Source organism: Pelodiscus sinensis, chromosome 1 (genome assembly GCF_049634645.1).
Source record: "Pelodiscus sinensis isolate JC-2024 chromosome 1, ASM4963464v1, whole genome shotgun sequence".
Taxonomy (NCBI): Eukaryota; Metazoa; Chordata; order Testudines; family Trionychidae; genus Pelodiscus; species Pelodiscus sinensis.
Window position 1 is genome coordinate 23,533,406 of NC_134711.1, and position 20,038 is coordinate 23,553,443.

At 42.0% G+C, this 20,038-nt stretch overlaps 2 protein-coding genes across 5 annotated transcripts in view; one reads left to right on the forward strand and one right to left on the reverse strand.

The window, feature by feature from the left end:
* PMPCB (peptidase, mitochondrial processing subunit beta) lies at window positions 1-9,779 on the forward strand. Its single transcript, XM_006137537.3, has 13 exons — window positions 1-134; window positions 914-1,054; window positions 1,515-1,601; window positions 2,651-2,780; window positions 3,642-3,840; window positions 4,151-4,230; window positions 4,867-4,976; window positions 5,511-5,654; window positions 6,378-6,538; window positions 8,211-8,296; window positions 8,571-8,659; window positions 9,214-9,289; window positions 9,373-9,779. Exons 1-13 carry the CDS (start codon window positions 36-38, stop codon window positions 9,435-9,437), a joined length of 1,467 nt encoding a protein of 488 aa, XP_006137599.1. The 5' UTR covers window positions 1-35; the 3' UTR covers window positions 9,438-9,779.
* Window positions 9,738-20,038, reverse strand: part of DNAJC2 (DnaJ heat shock protein family (Hsp40) member C2) — a 26,493-nt gene continuing 16,192 nt past the window's right edge. Inside the window, exons 8-17 of one of the 4 annotated variants that reach the window (XM_006137535.4) lie at window positions 18,166-18,257; window positions 17,939-18,060; window positions 16,163-16,312; window positions 15,001-15,089; window positions 14,845-14,914; window positions 13,919-14,103; window positions 12,609-12,709; window positions 11,634-11,741; window positions 10,857-11,011; window positions 9,738-9,867 (exon numbers count right to left, since the gene is read on the reverse strand). In XM_006137535.4, the coding sequence (XP_006137597.2) occupies window positions 9,793-9,867; window positions 10,857-11,011; window positions 11,634-11,741; window positions 12,609-12,709; window positions 13,919-14,103; window positions 14,845-14,914; window positions 15,001-15,089; window positions 16,163-16,312; window positions 17,939-18,060; window positions 18,166-18,257 (1,147 nt within the window). In that variant the 3' untranslated portion in view covers window positions 9,738-9,792. The other 3 variants (XR_003087014.2, XR_003087015.2, XM_014580825.3) reach the window with 3 other exon arrangements.

The window sequence follows — 20,038 nt, forward strand, 5'->3', positions numbered from 1 at the left end:
CGGCAGCGGGCGCGCGGCCTCGACTCTTCTCTAAGATGGCGGCGGCGCTGGCCGCAGGTTGCTTGGCGGCCCGACGGCTCCTATGGGCTTGGCCTGGCCGCCGCCTTGTGCGAGGCTCCGCGCCAGCAGGCCGGGTGAGTGACCAGGGTCGAGGTGCTCGGGGGGAGAGGGGCGCTGTGTAGCCTCCCAACGCTTTGGCCGGGCCACAAGGTGCCGGCAATTAAAGGGCGACGGGCCCTCTTCCGCGCGGTGCACGCTGGGAGCTGTAGTCTCAGCGCTGTCCGGCTGTCACGTGGCCGCTCTGCACGCTGGGAGCTGTAGTCTCAGGTAAGTCATGGGGCCCCTCTGCCTGCTGAGATCTGTAGACGCTGTTTCCAAGGACTTGTCTGTCTGGGATCTTTGGCAAGCGAGTGGCTCTGCACTTGTGGGTTGATTGGCTGGAGGTGGAACAGCCTGCTGGGTTCTGTAGTTTTCATGGGGTGGCTGAGCCGTGGCCTCTGTGGGCTCCTTGGATAAAGTATGGATCTGTGCAGATTTAGGAGCTGTAGATATTGGCCTTTCTGGGACCAGTCCCTGGCTCCTTACTCAGAATCATTTAATGCTTTTACTATTATCCCCATCTTGCACAAAGGGAACTGAGCCACAAAAAGACTTACGTGGCTTAAGCCGAACCCAGGTTTTTCACAGCAAGGCTGGTGCTCTAACCATTGCATTAAGAAGAGGTCACATCCAGACTTGTCCATTTTATGCCCCCTTTATGCCTCCTTTCTGGGCAGAGCTGGTGCATGTCTTAGGGGAAGAAGAACAATGGCCACCAAATCAATGCTTATTTCACAAAACAAAAATATTTCCTTTCCTGATAGGCATCATAGGATGGAACCTGCAATTTGTAACTAATGACTTTTCTTTACAGTTCATACACCTTGGGACAAGCAGATTAAGAGCTACGAAGGCAGCAACACAAATAGTCTTAAATGTTCCTGAGACTAAAGTATCATCTCTGGAAAATGGCCTAAGAGTAGCTTCTGAAGATTCTGGACTCTCAACATGCACAGTAGGTAACTTGTGAATTATTTTTTTCTTTACTATATGCACACATTTTCATTATATTGTGAAATTAGATTTACTAGTTTCATTAAGAGTATTTAGCAGAAATAGTGCAGAAATAGTTAATTGTAAATAATAAACACACGTTTGTGTGAAGATGAAGCTAAGCTTTACAAAAGTGACCAATGATTTTGGATTACACCAAAGTGACCAACCAATTGATTACACTGTAAAAGTCTGATATTGCAGAGTGTAGGTGCTCAGCACTTTCTGAAAATTGGGCCTCTTTAAGTGCAAATTAATTTACCCCCAAATTGAGGCACCCTATTCACTAGGCACTTTCAAAAAAAATCCATGTTATAGTGTATTAATAAACAGTAAAATCTTAGCTTAAGAAAGACCCCCCACAAAATGATGCCAATGCTATCTTTTATTAGATAGTAAGATTAATATTTGTTTTTAATAAGGTTGGTCTTTGGATTGATGCTGGAAGCAGGTATGAAAATGAGAAGAATAATGGAACAGCTCACTTTCTGGAGCATATGGCTTTCAAGGTTAGTATTAAAACTAGTTTTCAAATGTTATTAAAATTGTTTACTGATTTTCAGGGATAACTTTGGAGACTTCTTACGACTGGTTTCAGTCTGTCACTTCTCAAAAAAACAAGGAAAGCAAAAGCAATTTGGACATTTTTGTCCAGAATAATAATAATAATAATATTAAAAGGATTAAATCCGTTCCTCATTGAAGTCAATGGGTTGCTGTTGACTTCAGTGGAGACAGGATTTCATGTCAGACCTGTATGGGTTCATCTGTAAACTTGCATGTGCCGTTATAGCCTTGACCGAAAGAAGAATTTCACATTCTATCCAGTTGAAACAAAAACCCAAAAATGGTTGACTGGGATTATAGAACGATAGATTTATTAGTTTAAAGAATTAGTTCTGCATGTTATGTCAGATTTTAAAATTAACAATTGAGTGCTTCCTGAAGTGCAGTCAAAACAACACAGGTCTGAGTCAAGTGTTATGCAACCTTCCTTCCATATTTCTGCCACTATGTTTAAATCCTGAATTGATCCACTCCTGTTGATACCTTAAATTGGTAAGTTTGATTCATGCTGAATTTAACTAATCTTTGCAAGAGACAAATAGGCCCTCTGTTTTCAAGTTAATTGTCATTTAATCTGTGCAGGCATGAAACTTTCAGGGGTAGCTCATCACCTAATAAACTATCTTGTTAGTCTTTAAAGTACTACATGACTGCTTTTTTTTTTGTTTTACCAAGATCAGACTAACACAGTTACCTCTCTGACTGTAAAAACTTAAAAAATAATGAATAGTCTTACAGCACCTTAGAGACTAACAAAAAAATGTAGATGGTATCATGAGCTTTCGTGGGCACAACCCACTTCTTTTTCCAGTGGGGAAGACTGGTGTGCTAGCTTTCTGCTCCCCAAAATCATTTGTTTTTCTTGAGCTCAAATCAGCTACTTAAAAAAAATAAAATAAAAAAAAACCTTACTATTCCCCATTTGTAAAAGCTACTTTGTTGGTAGATATGTTCCAGAGTTCAAGTAAACTTTTTTTCCTTTTAATTTCAGGGGACAAAAAAGAGGTCTCAGTTAGACCTGGAACTAGAGATTGAAAACATGGGAGCTCATCTTAATGCCTACACATCCAGAGAACAAACTGTGTATTATGCAAAGGCTTTCTCAAAGGATTTGCCAAGAGGTAACTGCTTCTGTTCTGCAGGAGCATCCTTCCTAAAGATTAAAAGATTGTGAGGAGGGGAACAACAAGGAATGAAATGAGCTGACAACCCTCTAAAGAAGCAAAAGTGGGAAAACAATGCCTCTGCAGAGTGTTTTCCCCCTCTCCCTTCCTTGGCAGGCCTTCTGCTGGTACTCCATGGGGATAAGGCTTAGCAGGGTTGGAAAGGCGCATGTCAGCATTGTGGCTCATGCTTGGCACCCCTCCTGGGGACCAAGTAGCTCTCCTTTGGGGTTAAAGATGTGAAATATTAACCCCTCTGCAAATCTCCAAGAGATGCAGGTTTGTAAACCATGTTACCTGGCCCTACTTTGGCTCCCCTGTCCTCCGGAGGGAACTTTTTTCAAATTCTAAAATGAATCTTCCTATGTATCCCGGTCATTCTTACCCCTCTAGTGTGTTTGACCTTGGAAAGATATGATAGGGTCCTGAATATTTGTACTGTGGTTAACTTAAGGTGTTTGTCTAGTTCTGGTATGTCTATGTAAGTGAATTGTCTTCCTCCATAATGTTCATCTGAAATAAAACAATTCTCATCAAGGAATTGTCAATATGAAGCTTTAGAAATCCCTAAAGGACACACATTCTCTCCAAGAAGGACATTAACAATTTTTCTAAAACAAACATTACAAAAGAAACTTAACACTGTGTAAAAGTTTACTTTCAATTTCTTGTTAGATCTTTCTTCCTATATTCCATGCTAACAGTTCTGCCTACTTGTAATAGGTATTTGAGTTGCTTATTTGATTATAGTATAGTCAGATGAAGGTTCCACTGTTGCTGAAGCACACTTGCCTCCTATCTCTTTGTGTTTTCAACTAGCTGTGGAGATTCTTGCTGATATCATACAGAATAGTACACTGGGAGAAGCAGAAATTGAGCGCGAGCGAGGAGTTATCCTTCGAGAGATGCAGGAAGTTGAAACCAATTTGCAGGAAGTTGTCTTTGATTATCTTCATGCCACGGCCTATCAGAACACCACACTGGGATGTACAATCTTAGGACCCACAGAAAACATCAAGTAAATCCAGCTTCTATTTTTCCTTTGTCTTAATGGTTATTTTTCAGTACCTGAAAACTATACTTAAAGATAAATGGAACAATTCTGTTCTCTTTATGCCCTATCAAGTGTTTGGGGTTGCAGAGGGTGGAATTTCCCCTAAACGTATTCCTCAATCTTGCATGTTTGTAATAGCGTCCAAAAGTGAAACTTTTATGTATGTTAGAACTCGTCTACACTTAAAACGCTAAATTGGCTTAGCTACCTCGCTTCAGTGTAGACACTGCCTATGCTGACAGGAGCTGTAGTCATTTTTTCTTTACCATTACAGATCCATAAATCGCAATGACTTGGTGGAATACATAACAACACATTATAAAGGACCCCGGATAGTGCTGGCTGCTGCTGGAGGTTCGTATGAAATATGCATCATGACAAACACTTGGAAATAAGTTGAAAAAACACAGTACTCTTAATTTTGTTGAGATTGTACAAAGATGAGACATAGAATATGACTTATCTATTGTTAGCCCTCAAAGTTCTGTATATTTTTTTTCTACCTTGTCTTGCATCTCATCTGTTACGTTTTTCCCCAAGAAATTTTCTAGGGACATCCTTAAATATATCTTTTAGGAAAGGAGGGTGCTTAGCTTCCAACTGAGAGGCTGTTCCAAGTGTAAGAGGACAATGTGATGCTACAAAGCCATAAATGCACGAAAGAGAGCATTCAGAATGGAAGGGAGAAAAGAAAACAGAAAGGTGGAGTGAGATTGTGTAGGACTTTTGAAATTGAGAACAAAGAACTTGTACTTGCTGCTGTATAAGAGAGAAGGAGGTTGATAGAAAAGGATGAAGATTTTAACAATGGCATTTAATGAAGTAGAATGGGTGGGATCAGAAATGTACAGTAATGAAGTTGGGAGAGAAACATGGGTTATGGATTGTTGTCATTCTAGTAGCTTGGTTGAAACTTTTTTAATTTATGTGAAGTGAATTTATCATGGAAATTTTTTTTTAAACTGCTTTATATGAAACTCTCTTGTTCAGGAGTCTCTCATGATGAATTGCTTGATTTAGCAAATTATCATTTTGGTAACTTGCCGTCTGCTCAGGAAGGAATGCCAACCTTGCCCCCTTGCAAATTCACAGGTAGTGAGGTAAGCAGTGAGAATGTGTTTTGTCTTTTCAGGTTAATCAGATCAACAAAAAACACTGAGTAATGGTTGATATTAAAGGGTTGTCTGGTGTGATCAGAGTTTCTAGCTTGATTTTCAAAGCTGCTAAGCTCCTATCACTCCTATTAAGTTAATAGGATCTGCTGATGTTCACCATTCTGGAAAATCAGCCTGTTTAACTGACACGTTTCTGGGAAAGGGTTTTTAAAGGTTACAGTGGAACTCAAGACTCTTGGGTTCTGTTCCCAGCTCTGTCCTGACTGACATATCACTTAGCTGTCTTATGTCTTCATTTAATCATCTGAAAAATAACTATTATGACGACTTCCTTACACATAGCACTAGGTTGACTCATACAGAAGTCACTAGGTAAGAGTATAATTAAATAAAGATTTTTGCACTTTGACCTAGATTTTATTTGAAATTTCCTAGTTTCCTTCATTTGAATAAATGTACACACTACAGTATATTTGCTGCAATACATTTGTAGTTAATATTTTTCTGATGCTTTATCAGATTCGTATAAGAGATGACAAAATGCCTTTGGCACACATCGCAATCGCTGTTGAAGCAGTTGGCTGGTCTCACCCAGATACAATTCCCCTTATGGTAGCAAATACTCTGATAGGCAACTGGGACCGTTCTTTTGGAGGAGGAGTGGTGAGTGAACTTGATTATAAGATGTTTAATTTGGTTATGTGCCAGCATCCGTCCACCTCACAAATTCCAACTTGCCTGGGGTGAAATTCAGTTATCTAGGTATTTCTCTCAGCATTTAAAAATAATTAAAATATAGCCCAATAGACACTGAATGCATTCTGTTGCCATGTGAGAATTGGGTGCACATGTATTTGAAGAATGGCATGCTGAGCCACCAAAGTGGAGGAGTCCTCATACAGCCTAGCAACCTATGGTGAAAAAAAGTTGGAGAAAACTGAATAGGCTCCGAAGGGGTGTGCAATGAGTAGTTTAGTGCCTGTTCCCTCTTGGAATCTTTCTATTTTTTTTCATATTTAAAAAAAAAACAAAAACAACCCTTTGCCATTTACAGGGCTCAACAAACTATGTAATCACAACCCGGAAGAGCCGGGTTTGGGCAATCTGCGCATCCGCAGATCGCTGGACAGCGCAGCTTAGCGAGCCCTGGCCATTTAAAATGGACAAGTTCAGGCTGTCACTCAGAGGGTGAGATTATGTGCAGGAAAAGAAGTTGTCTATCCTATACAAAAGCATCCTGGTGTATTGTCATAGCAGTACTGCTGGCTGTGGAGGAAGCTACTTGATCTGCCACACCTGAAATAGCAAAGGGTGAGCTTGGTAGTGGGAAAAGATATTTTAAAAACCCCAAATCCTGAAATTCTAAAACACATCTTGTGTCAACAGAATTTATCCAGCAAGCTTGCCCAGATCACTTGCCATGGCAACCTGTGTCATAGCTTCCAATCTTTCAACACTTGTTATACTGATACTGGCTTGTGGGGGCTCTACATGGTTTGTGAACCATCCACTGTACAGGACATGATGCACTTTGTTCAGAGAGAATGGTAAGAAAACACAGGTTTCTCAAAGTAGTTTGTTTTGGGTTAAACCCTGGTTATTTAAAAAGTAGTGTTCTGGGTTTGTTTCATAGCACAACTTTGTTGGGAAAGAACAAGTAGACTAAATTCAGAAGCTTGTGACATTTGTTCCTAAGAAGCCAGTTTCTCCCACCCTTGCTATATCTTGCACTGGAAGTAGCTTGAATGAAACCAAGGGGCTTGCTTGAAGAATAAGGTTGTACTTGGCAAGAGTAAGGTTATGTCTACACTGGCAGCTTCTTGTGCAAGAACTCTTTTGCAGAAGAGTTCTTGTGCAAAAAGTCTTCCACAGGAGTGCATCTGTACTGGCATGTGCTTTTGCGCAAGAGCATCCTGGCAGGGTAGATGCTCTCTTGCGCGAGAAAGCTCTGATTTGCCATTTTAACCATAGGGGCTTCTTGCGCAAGAAATTCATGTTGCCTGTCTACACTGGCCTCTTCTGCAAGAGCTCTTGCGCAAGAGGGCTTCTTCCTGGGAGGGAGCGTCAGAGTTCCTGCGCAAGAAGCCCTAATTTTCTACAGTACAATATCAGTTTACTTGCGTAAGAACGCACGGCCAGTGTAGACAGGCGGCATGTTTTTGCGCAAGAGAGGCTGTTTTCGTGCAAGAACACACCAGTGTAGACATAGCCTAAGAGTGGCAAAATCTGGTGCAAAACATCAGTAATAGCCATTTCATTTAAAAACTAAGCTGTCTGGCAGGAGGAGGGATCAGAAGGGTTATGTGACATTCTGTGGCGTAAGATGCAAGTTAAGTAAGGTCCATTGCATTTTATCTAACTTTAACTGTGTGCTGTCAGTTGGAGGGTATATAGACCTGCTTGGCTTTAGTTTACATTTTCAGAGAAGCACACATTCAGTTACACTTAACTTACAAACACAGTAACTGCATAGATGATTAGATGAACAAGCTAATGACCTATTACACATCATCTAGCACTTACATTTCACCATCGTCACTATGTATGAACTTCACTGTAGTATGAAGTCACTATGATATTTTAGTTTATATTGACTCTAATGCTTTTTATGTAGCCTCTTGTAAAACTAGGAAAGTTTCTAGATGAGTTGATGTGCCCCCAGTTAGATCTGTGAACCCCAAGAGCTACATCCACCCCTGGTTACGAACCACTGCCCTAGTGAAATACTTTGGAAAAGCTGTATCACTGAGATGTTTAGAACTAAGTCACATGACTCTCTCAATTTTCCTGTGAAGACTTTCAGCTAAGTAGCTTGGGCCATTAGAGAGCTTCCTCAGATTAAAAGGTAAATGTTATTTCAATCTTACATCTCTAATTGTCCATATAGATATGCTGGGACTGCCACCAACCATTGTTCTCTCTAACCTGTGCAGCAACACAGCTTCACAGGTGATTAATCAGCCCCACCTTGTCAGGGAGCTCCAAGCCTCTGACTGGGCAGGATTGATGAATCACCTATGAAGCTGTGCTGCTGCGCAGCTTAGAGGGAAAACTGCCACCAACTCTGCTCTTTAGAAATGACATTCTAGTATTAGTGTATTAATATGCCTGGTGTCTTAGCACTATACATATGCAATACAGCACCCTATATCAAATAATTACTACCATTCTTGCTTGAACTAGTAACACTTTCTGTTGGTCCTTCAAACTGTATTTCAGGATACGACTCTGCACAAGTGTTACTGAAAGTGAAGTAGCTCGAGCCAAGAACCTTTTAAAAACAAATATGCTATTACAGCTTGATGGTAAGGTTAAAATTGGGATTTAAATTTTAACATGTTGATTAGGGATGTTAACTGCTTACAGGGGGGGAAGCTGCTCCAGAGGCGCACTGCTCTGGCCAGGCCAGGCCCACTGCAGGTCAGGACTGCTTTGTGCTAGAGTGCCACAGACATGGGCTGCTACACCCTCACTGGAGCAGCCCCTGTCCAAGGCAGAAGGGGGCTGCAACATCCCCCACCAGTTAGCCATTCATATCCCTATATGTTAATAACTAAAGTATTTTTTGCCTTTTATTAGGGTCCACCCCCATCTGTGAAGACATTGGGAGACAGATGTTGTGTTACAATCGCAGAATTCCAATTCCTGAACTTGAAGCAAGAATTGAAGTAAGCAGTACATATGTTGTGTATTTTTAAATGAACGTTAATGTAGCAGCTAGCAACTTAGCTGCATAGAACAGGGCTGACCAGACAGCAGCTTGTGAGCCTGGTGTGCCTCCTTTAATTGTAAGTGTGTGGTTTATGGAGCTTCTTGAAATTAACTGTGGTGCCATTTTATAATTCAACTGTGGGCTCTCAGTAGGGATTTTAGAGAGCAGTTGTACTCTTGCCCCCCATCCCCCCTGCTGCTATGTATGAAGGGCAGCGAGGGGGGGAGAAATGGAGATGGTGCTGGGGAGAGGGGAGCTGGCTTAAAAGCCAGTGGGTCTCTTCCTCTCCCCACCCCCTTGTGTGTGTGACCCTTAACTACTTTTAAAATGCTGAGCTGCAGTACATGTGGCTCCTGGAGCTCTGCAGAGCAGTTCTTATCGACTAATTGTGTAGCTGATACAAATTATATTGATTACAAGATTAGCTAGATAACTGCAATTTAACACCCTTAGCTCTCAGTATTTTCTTTCACAAAGTCTATTATTATTACCTCTCAAAACATTTTTCAGGCTATTGATGCCCAGAGCATAAGAGAGATTTGCACAAAGTACATTTATGATAAGAGCCCTGCCATCGCTGCTGTGGGTAAGCTTATTCCCTTTCCCTTATCATAAGCAGCTGAAGCGTAAATGGAAATCTCGACTGACTTTTTTCTTTTTAATTTCCAGGTCCGATTGAACAACTTCCAGATTATAACAGAATCCGTAGTGGCATGTACTGGCTACGTGCTTAGGAACACAGCTGCTTTAGAAACCTGGTATCTTCATTAAAACACTTGTCACAAGGCAGAGACAAATTTGACTTTTTCCCTCAAACCCAAATTCAGTACAAAAGCCCTACTGTGAGAAACATTCAAGTGTCCAAAAATTACATAAATGTCACTTGAGACATCATATTGATAGTTAATTTCATTTACGCAACTGGCAAGCAACAAGGTCCGACCATTGTCCTTACCCTTGTGTGTGTGGAGAAACTAGATTTATTCATGTGTGTGACATTTTGAAATTTCTATATTTGTTGAAAGAAGAAAACGTACAGTATTTGCATTTTATTATAAAACGGAACACAACAAAGATTGTCATTGAGTCTTACTTCTTTGCTTTAGCAGCATTCAACACTTGTTCTTGAGCAGCTTTCTTTGCTTTTACCATTTCAACAAGTTCCTGCAGAAGAAGAGAAAAGAAACAAATTTGTGTATTTAACCAATTAAATTGTCAGATGATTAATCATAGGGCAACTTAACTCTTAACTAAAACAATACCTTGGGTGGTCAAGGGCCTGCTTTTGGAAAATACAGGTATCCATTCGTGTGGATAATTCTTGAAAAGCAGAGGCTGAATACCCAAAAAGCCAAAATAACATGACTAGTGGTGCTCTTTCCTAGCAATTCTACAGCTCAAATTAACTCCTTGTTTTCAGTAATGTGTTAAGTGTCCTGTTTATTAATTGTAACTTGTACCAATTTTCAAGTGTCACCAAGCTCCATTTTAAAGAAAGGTTAGTGGAGGGGGGTCTGAGGACAGTGCTGCGCTAAAGTTAAGTCAAACCAGCTATGTTTCAGGGGAGTGAAAAATCCACATTCCTGAATGAGGTATGATCCAACCTAAGTCTCCCCTGACAGTACTAGGTCAGCACGAGAGTACTTCCATCTACTTAGATACAGCAACAGAACCCATCGCATTTATGTAATAAGTCCCAATGCTGAAGCACTGCAGCTTAAGTTCAATACAGGCTATAGGAGATCACTTAACATGAAGTCATCAGTGAAGAGTTAGCATGCAGTAAGATGTCACAGATATAACACCACACCATAAAAATTTAATGTCTTAACTGCCCACTTAATTTTAAACAGCCTCCTTCACATATATAAACTCCTTGCTTCACAATCTATGATAACTAGAATTTGGAATAATGTAGTACTTTCCCCAGACCTGAATGTATGCTCTGTGAAACTCAAAAGCTTATCCCTCCCTCTAACAGAAGTTGGTCCAATAAAAACAATCTTATGTTTTTCCCATATCCTGGAACCAACCTTAGATTTTCCCACTTGTTTTTTTTTCTAAGGGAAGAGCAGCACTGGCAGAGACACACACCAAATATTGCTGTAGGCTAACCACATAATCCTAGGATGAGCACAAACAGTATTTCCTACCTTATAGCGCTTCATGCAGTCTTTTTTTGAGCGGCCTGGAACAGCAGCTGCTATTTTTTCCCACCTTTCAGGAGTATTTACTGGATATGTCTTCAAAGCCTGCTCTAAAAGTTTTTGCTCTTCTGTAGTCCAAGGGGATGAATCTGTGCATGCCCCTGTTATTAAAAAAATTGATAAATGAGAATAGTGATGAAATATTAAATAGTTAGTTCAAAACCCCTCTCATAAAAATTTTGTTCCTGCAGTGGGATGAGTAAGTGAGAATGTTGCTAAGAAATTGATATTCCCAGGAAACTTGTGTCTGAACAACTGGAGAAGCCTCTATTTGCTTCCTTTTTCATTTCAGTAAGGAAGCAAATTATCTCCTCCTAGGAATATGCCGCTAGGGAAGGAAGTGCCCAGGGCAGATATTGGAGTTCTGTGCAAGCCAAGTTCATCTTTGGAAAGGGCCCATACCTGCTCTGCCCCTGTAGTGGATCTCCTGAACCCCACAGTTCCTGACAGTGTGGCTTTATTGGCTGGGGTTGCTTCTGGGGAAATGAGAAGGATCTATAGGAGAGATAAGAGAGCCCCCCAAATCTGCATTAAATCTGACAGCTGCCACACATGGATAAGTGTCCTGGGCCAACATGTTCTTTGACCATATTCTGCACTCACTGAAGTATGCACATGCGGTCAGCTCCTACAGACATCCAAAGGCAGAATTTGGGCCACTAACTTTTTATTAAACATAACTATAGGCATGTGAATGGCTGAAAATAGTTCTTAGAGCCTTACCTTCAAATCGCTCTGACGGTGCAGCACTGTCTGTCTGAGGTACCACGCCATGTTCTTTTTTAAACTTATCAAAGGCTTTCTTGTTTATGTCGTCCTTTTGATGTGGGTCTGAGGACAATACAGATTCATTTAGTTGACAAAACCAGAGACCACAGCAGGAAGTTTAAAAAAAATGTGGCGCCTAATATCAGATTAGCCTAAATCTAGCATTCAAATATTTTCAGCATGAATGTAATGTTTCATTTCAAAGGTTAGCAATAAGGGTTGTTAATGAAAACTAGGTGAGATTAAAGCTTTTGGATACCATTGTTTGGGATCAATATCAGAACATAAAACATCAGAATATGATCATCATAAAAGATGTTTTTCAGGTCACTTGGGGTCTGATCCTGCAATCCTAATCCCACTTGGCTACAGTGAAACTAAGTATATAAGTGTTCCCAGGAGCCATGACTGGAGGATGAGGCTCTCAATCTGTAATCCGGATATTATCCCTCATTTGAAGTCCCTTTCTTGTCCCACCAAGTGGCTTGATATAAAGTGATTGAGAAACTGCTTTAAAATGCACTCTGTCTCTAGTGGAATATTGAGCTGGAAGAAAGGAAAATTCTGGTGTTAAGTTTTTATTTTCAGTAATGATCATTGTCTTAAACTGAACTACTCTTCAACAGCACAGTACAGTGGGTCAACAGTTATATAAGGCCTGTTTGTATTTCATGGTAAAATCTCTTAGCATAGCAGCACTGATCTGAAATTCATCTTGACAAGGATGATTTCCACTCAGAACGAGCTAAGGCAAGTAAGTGATTGTGCTAATAAGGGCATTTTACTTCCCCTTTCTGCTTTCACTCACTGAAGATGGAAACTGTTTCCATTAATGGACAAAGATTTTTTGTTCTGCATTTAAATAAAAATAACTTATTACATAAATAATATAGAAGCACGCAGACCATCTTACAAAGATAATAAAGATACCAAATTTCTGGAGGCTCTTTGCTTTATTGATGACATCTTTTGCTGTTCGTTTTATTCCAGTAGTAGAATGCAAGTTCATATAATTGGCAATAACTTCCCACCTACAGCAAGAATGGAAAACAAACAATGCAAAATAGCATATGGTAGGCTAGCCATGAGAGAGATTTAATTGCCTAGCAAGTCTGTACTCAAATTATAGCAAAGACTATGCTTACAAAAGCATGTCTATAATCCTTTAGAAACAAAGCATATTTAAACTCCACAGTAAATGGAGTGAGGGACTTTTTTTACATTGCAGTGAAGTTGGGTTTGGGGATGTTAAATTGCATTTAATCAACTAATCAACTAGTCTATGGAATTTTCATTGACTAAGTTGAAAAGCGGTGGAAACTGCAGAGCCACAGCAGGGGTTAGTCCTGGCTCCAGGAGCTAACATCGCTGCAACTCAGCCTTTTAAATGTATGGGGGAGGACCAAGCGTGAGCTGGGACAGCTAATTCCTGGCTCGTGCCTGGTTCCCCTCACTGCTTCTGCTTTTTAAGTGTAGTAAGAGTCTGCCAGGTTGGGCCCAATCACCCGCTATGCCTCTGCCTCCCCTGCTTCCCTAGCACAGGCTCCTGCTCCCCACCTTTTTGCATAGGAGAGGGAGAAACCACTAGTCAAAGGACTAGTCGACTATCTGATAAGTTTATGCTTATCAGTCGACTAGTCGCTTACATCCCTAGTTGGGTTAGTCTCATAGGGCATGTCTACACTACAGAGAAGATTGACTCTGGAGATTGATCTTCTAGTGTTCGATTTAGCAGGTCTAGCATAGACCCCAGAATTCAACACTAAAGGCAGCCCTTGCCAGCAGCTGGTACTCCTTGATCTGGGAGGAATAAGGTAGGCTGATGAGAGTGCATGTTCCCATTGGCCTCTTACAGTGTAGACACTTTGGTGGCTCAGTTTAAGATATGCCAAATCCACCTACACATTTTGTGTAGTGATGGCGTATCTTACACTGACCTGCCTGGTCTAGTGTAGACCAGATCTTACTGACTCTCTGCCCTGCACTGTGCTCCAGATGTGTGCGCACCTGTTCAGTGATCCGTTGACTTCCTTGCAGGATTGGAGCCCAAGCTTGAAGTACCACTCCCCTCAAAGGCTTCTGCCTAACCCTCTCCCGAAGCAAAGTGATATAGGTAGAGAAAAGATAAAATGAAGGGATTCTCTACAAGCTATGTGGCAGGATGTTCTGAAGTCTCACAAGTTGGAAAATGTTACTAAAAAAATAAATTTTGTCTTTTCATTTAAAAGATGAAAAAATACCTTGAGTTAGTCCCGGCAGGGAAGAGGTTCACAGCTTTAATCAATAACTGTAAATCATCTTCTGACCAGTTTTTACTTCCACCTCCACTACCACTCGTTGACTTCTCTGAACTCTTTGCGGCCTGGCGCAAACGAGCCTCTGCTTCTTCTCTTTCTCGCTTGATCTGTTCATTTATTTCTTCTATCTATGTAAATAAAAATGCGCAGCAATTCATTTTAACATTTTCTTCCACAAATCCAAAATTAAAGTCTCTTCTACATTTTCAGCTACTGGATTTAATTTGAGCCTTGAACTTTCCCTGATTTTCTTATTTTGTACATCACAATCGGGGAAATTGTTGACCTATCTCACCATTACTTCTCCAACAGTTCAGATATATGCAGCCATATTCATGGGCATGCCAAAAAACTATGTACAATAAGAGTGAAAATTCATTACATTCAACTAGACACTTTTTCAATATTTGAGCAACAATGCTATGTGTTATGGGAAAATTTAGACGGACTGCTGACACTGTCATTGGCACCAGAGGCTAGATTGTGTTTGCATAATAGAATTAAGCAAAGACTGGGCCATTTCTCCCAGAATAATTGCTGAGGAGTATGAACTTTCTTATCTAAACTTTGATGGGATATTACACCAGTTGCTGTTGTGATTAGGTACTGTACAATCTAAAATGCATCAACTCTTACTCTGCTGGCTCCAGTACATTAGACTAACCCTGAACTATGTTATTTATTGTGGAAGCAGCTGCAAAGTTTCTTTATGTTATGAAACAAGTCTTGGTCATCATTCTTGCCATGTTAAAAAGAGCCCAATCTAAGATGTACATCGGAAGTCAATAGTCAACTTATTCAGAAGCTGTCAGTCACCTAAGCTTAATTAAATATTTTCATTACATTGATTTGACACCACATATAATTACCTGCTTTTCTACAGCAGCCTTTCCGCCTTCCATTGTTGTGGATGTAAGTGCTTCATTCAAGCATTGCAGACTAAAAATAAATCATCAAGTTATATTCAAGCTCTACTAGAAAGGCAGATATTAAAATGTAGAGCAAAGAGGGACAGGAAAATGTACCTTGCTAGTTCAAGACGATCACAAAGTTTTTCCACATCTTCCATCATTTTAACACACTCTGCCTCATTATCAGAAAAGTAATTCCAGTTCTGTAAGCAGAAATAAATGTTTTCCCTTGAAAGTATAGGACAATTAAATCAAAAAGGCATCTCAAAACACTCATTCTTCCATTACTACTGTAACAGGCTGAATAGCCTTAAATAAACTGGATGTTTTTAATGTAACTGAAATTGGACTATAGGAGTGTACTTTAATATTTTGCTTTTTAGTTGATAAATTGCCTTCATAGAAGCTACACTGATTTGCCTTTGCAGAGCAAGCTTCTCTTTATGTTGCCTCTCTCTATAAAAACCCCTTTTCCTGCGGGATGACATGGCATCCATCCCTCTCCCTCCCCAGTGCTTGGTGGCCAGGGGAGAGAGCGTGGGGTCTGGTGAGAGTTTGGAATGGCCCCCATCCCTCCCAGCAGCCAGGAGGGGAGCGTGGGAACTGGCAAGGCCCCAGACTGGCCTGGCTCCCCATCTGTGGCCGGGGGGAGAGCATGGGGCCTGACATGGCTTCAGCTCTGCCCAACGGCTGGGGGAGGGGGAAAAAGCTGGGGATGCTGCTGCCTCAGCCTGGGGCTTATTGAGCTGGCTATCCCTGGAGGCTGCGGAGAGGGAGCCAAGGCTGCCTACCCCCAGAGAGAGGGGGTTGGAGAGTGTATTGAGCAGGGGACACAGCCCCCTTGTAATTCTGTATTAAAAAAAAACTATAGTGATATTTATTTGTAAATGACAAGTGTTTCTGAGAAGTGGAGTGAAAACACTTACCTATGGATTTAATATCTACCCTCCATCTCGATTTAAGGACAAACATACATGAGTAACTTAGCATAAAAAGAAACGTTTAGGGCAGTGTGTGACATTTTCATGAATACACTCTATATCAGTTTTTCTTAAACTTTTAAGACCAAGGAACACCAAACAATTTTTTTATGAGGAATATCAAGGATTTTTGTTGAGGTCGGGGGAGGAGGGCGGGAAATATTGAGCAAAAAAAAGTCTCCTGCCCCTTTAAGGGCTGCCATTTTGAATTCTATTGTTCTCCGCGGCATACCAGTGTGCCACAGAACACAGTTTAAAACACACTGCTCTATATTGAGCTATAACAACATCTATACCTTGCATGTTGTTCTCAATTTTTGCCTTTCCTTCTTAATTGCTTTTTTCTGTATATCTTTTTCTTTTTTTGCCAGCAGTGCTTGTTGTCTAACTTCTTCCTCTTCCTTCTCCTTAGCCAACCGTGCTGCTTCCAATTCTGCTTGTCTTTGCTGCAATCAAGGGGGAAAAAATATCACATTTTAGTGGGTCTTCTGGTGTAAGATGCATAAGATGTGCTCGTTTAACAAGGTGAATAAAACTATCAATAGTTAAATGCTTGGAAGGCTGACCATTTAAGAAATAAACAAAAGGTGAATGTGCAGTCAGACACACACTGCTTGGCATTAATTACACAAATACTTCACTGGCACTGAAGATACCCATTTTCTAAGAGCTGGTCTACACTACATAGTTAGGTCGACATAAGGCATGTTAATCTAATTATTTCAGCATCTACACTAAAGCCTTTCTTCTCTGCCATACTACACCACAGCCCCCTGCTTCTCTGGAAAGCTGAGCAGCCCGAGAAGCCCTGGCTTCTGTCCTCACTCAGAGTCAGGGCATCTCAGTGAGCCATGAAAATAGCAAGGCTACCTGGCTCTCAGTCCTTAGAAAAATCTAACAGTTCTCTAAGCATTTGTGCTGCTCTTCTGAAGAGCTATTGTTGGCAAATTGCAAAATAGGGTTTTAAAAATCATACCATTTGGATTAGTCTCTTATACTTCCCAATCTCTTCAATCACACTAAGATTCTAACAGCTAATCTCTCAAAGGTTGTTAGTATTAGCAAGTGCATGCTGCTGCTTATCTTCAAAGTGCTTTACAGATAACTACCAATCAGGCCCCAGAGCACTCCCATAAAATAAGTAATTATTTCAGTTTACAGATGGGGAAACTTAGCCACAAATGTTAACAGGAGTAGCCTGAGGCAATAAAGAAACTCTGCAGTGAACAGGGATTTGATTTTAGAAGGTCATGGTAGGGATGTTAAATTTAGTTTAATCAACTAATCGACTAATTGATGGAATTCCCATCAGTTAGTCAATAAGCGGGGGACAGGCAGCAGGGCTCGCCCCCGGCTCCGGGAGCTAACCCCCTGCGGCTCTGCCTTTTAAATGTATTAAGAGATGGCAGGCTCTTAATACATTTAAAAGTCTGAAGCACAGTGCGGGGGACCTTGTGCAAGCTGAGACAGTTGATTCCCTGCTCACAATGGGTCCCCCCCCCACTGAACTTCTGCTTTTTAAATGTATGAATAGCTGGCAGGCTCTTAATATGTTTAAAAAGCAGAGACACAGCGTCTGAGACTGGGTATGAGCCAGGAATCAACTGATTCCGGGTTACCCGGTCCCCACTGCCCCTCTGTCTCTCCTGCCCCCTGAGGAGATGGTGCTGGGGGCAACTGGCTCCCCACAGCACTGGCTCCTGCTTCCCTGCTGTTGCTGCCTCTGATAGAGGCAGCAAGGGAGGGGTAGAAGCAACTAGTCAAGAAACTAGTTGATTATCAGATGAGCTTATCCTTATAAGATAGTTGACTAGTCACTTACATCCCTAGTTCCTGGCTGCCAATGATATTCTGTCCACTAAGGCGACATCTCATTCTCTCAATCTTAAAAAGGGTCACTGGTCCCTTAATCTAGCTGTGTCTTTTTGGCATTAGAACAAGGCTGATAATAGCAAGATTCAGGTTTCAGCGTAATTTTCAGTTTGTGCCCTCTATCTGGAACCTAAAGCAAGAGACCAGGTATATTTAAGTATCCAAGTTTATCAACCCGTGCAAACAATGTACAAACTTACTCTTTCTTTTTCTTCGTGTTCTTTTCGTTTTGCTTCTACTTTTGCTTTCTTCTCTGCTTCCTTCTTCGCCTTTTCTTCGTCCTTGAATTTTTTTATTCTAGGATCACAGCTGTATGCATTGTCTAATAGATTAAACAAAGCACTATGTCCATGAGAGTGTACACTTGGAACATTTTCAGTGCTAATTACGAAATGCTTCTTTTTAAAAAGACAGAATTTATACTCACCAACTAATGTCCTTATCCTGTTCATCTCTTCTTTTTTCCTCAGTGCTCTGGCTGCTCTATTCTGTTTCTCTATCCACCTCCTTTCATCGCGACTACAAATTGGAAGGCATGGTGTTAGTTCAGCTCTATCAATCACTGGTATTGTTAATGGTCTGTTCGGAACTCGTTACAAGTGCCAATTTGCAGATGTTTCAAATTTCAACTGTAGTAAAAGAATCTTAAAGCTTAGCCCACCAAAGGTCAAATTCAGACCCCAAACAATTACACAACAACTCAACCACACTAAACAGTCTAACACAAAGGCCAATTTGGTAACCAGGGCTCGATAATCATTGTAATCTACTCACCTGTGGCGAGTAGATTACAACCCAGAAGAGCCGGGTTCTGGCGATCTGTGCATGTACAGAACGCCGGCGAGCGGGGCTCGCCGCAGCTCAGTGAGCCCTGTTGGTAACCATTAGGGATGTTAAAATCTATGAATGTGTCTAGACTACAGGGGTTTGTCGACAAAACTATACCTGTGTCTACACTACCGCCGAGTTCAGTCGACAGCGGTAAACCTCATTCTACAAGGAATAACGCGTTTTGTCAACAGAGTTCTGCGTTATTGCATCTACATTGTCCTTTGTGTCTACACTCTCATGTCAACAAAGTGGCATGCTTTGTCGACGGAACTGGATGTAGTCTAGACACTCTTTGTCGACAGAAGCTTTGTCGACAGTATCTGTCGACAAAGCCTCTGTCAACAAAAGCCTGTAGTCTATATGTACCCTCTCAGTGGTAGTTGGGGGTGGCGGGGGAACCAGCCAGTGCACATGGGGATAGGGTTGCCAGGTGTCCAGTTTTGAACCGGACAGTCTGGTATTTGAGCTTTCTGTCTGGGAAACAAATTGAGAAAATACCAGACATATAAATGTCCAGCATTTTCTAAGTAAGTTAGTTTTATTATTATTATGAGTATCAGCAGGGCTTGACAAACCCCGGCGAGAGCTACTCACCAGCCCCGCATTGTGCATACACCAGACTGGCACTGCGCATGCGCGAAGCGCCGGTGAATGGGGCGCACGGAGCAACCGGCTGAAATCTACTTGCCACAGGCAAGTAGATTCAATGGTTTGTCGAGCCCTGAGTATCAGTATGTAGTTGTATACTGCGTGGCTGGTAGATGCGCTCGCACTGCGTGAGCGTGTCTACCACCCAGGCCGTGCACAACTACACAGTAGAGAGGAGGGGGGGTGGGGAGGGATGGAATCCCTGGGGCCAGGCTCACCAGTGCGCCCCCTGGGACTGAGTGCAGGACGGGCAGCACCCCGGGACCTGTGTGCGCCTGGGCCAGCCCCGCTCCCTGCTGGCTGGTTCCCTCTCCCCCCACTAGCCCCGCTCCCCCCAACCCTCTCCTGGCCAGCCTCATTCCCTGCCAGTTGGTTCCCCCCCGGCCAGGCCTGCTCCCCCCAACCCCCTTCTGGCCAGTTCCCGCCCCCCCCCCCCGCCGCCAAGCCCAGCTTCCCCCCAACCCCCTCTCGGCCAGCCCTGCTTCCCACCGGCCATCTCTTCCCCCCTCTCCCCCACACGTGATCTGAGATCAAGTGTGTCTGGTATTTTTTTGAAACTGTCTGGTAACCCCACGTGGGGAGCTGGCTTTTAAGCCAGCCTGCTCCCCATACTGCTGCCTCTGTATCAGAGGCAGCAGCGCGGGGGAAAGGAAGTACAGGCAAAAGCTGGTGCTTGCGGGAACTGGCTTAAAAGCCAGCTCCCTGCAAGCACCGGCACCTGCTTGCCCCCCTGCATGTAAATGTGTAACCACTGAACAATTCAGCAGTTATATGTTTACAAAAATAAACGTATTTTAACATCCCAAGTAACCATAGGACCT

Bases quoted from the DNA above. Each gene is read 5' to 3' on its own strand.
- PMPCB (XM_006137537.3), top strand. From the start codon at position 36: ATGGCGGCGGCGCTGGCCGCAGGTTGCTTGGCGGCCCGACGGCTCCTA. The intron at 1,055-1,514 runs GTAGGTAACTTG...GTTTTTAATAAG, and splicing joins CTGGACTCTCAACATGCACA to GTTGGTCTTTGGATTGATGC. The intron at 1,602-2,650 runs GTTAGTATTAAA...TTTTAATTTCAG, and splicing joins TGGAGCATATGGCTTTCAAG to GGGACAAAAAAGAGGTCTCA.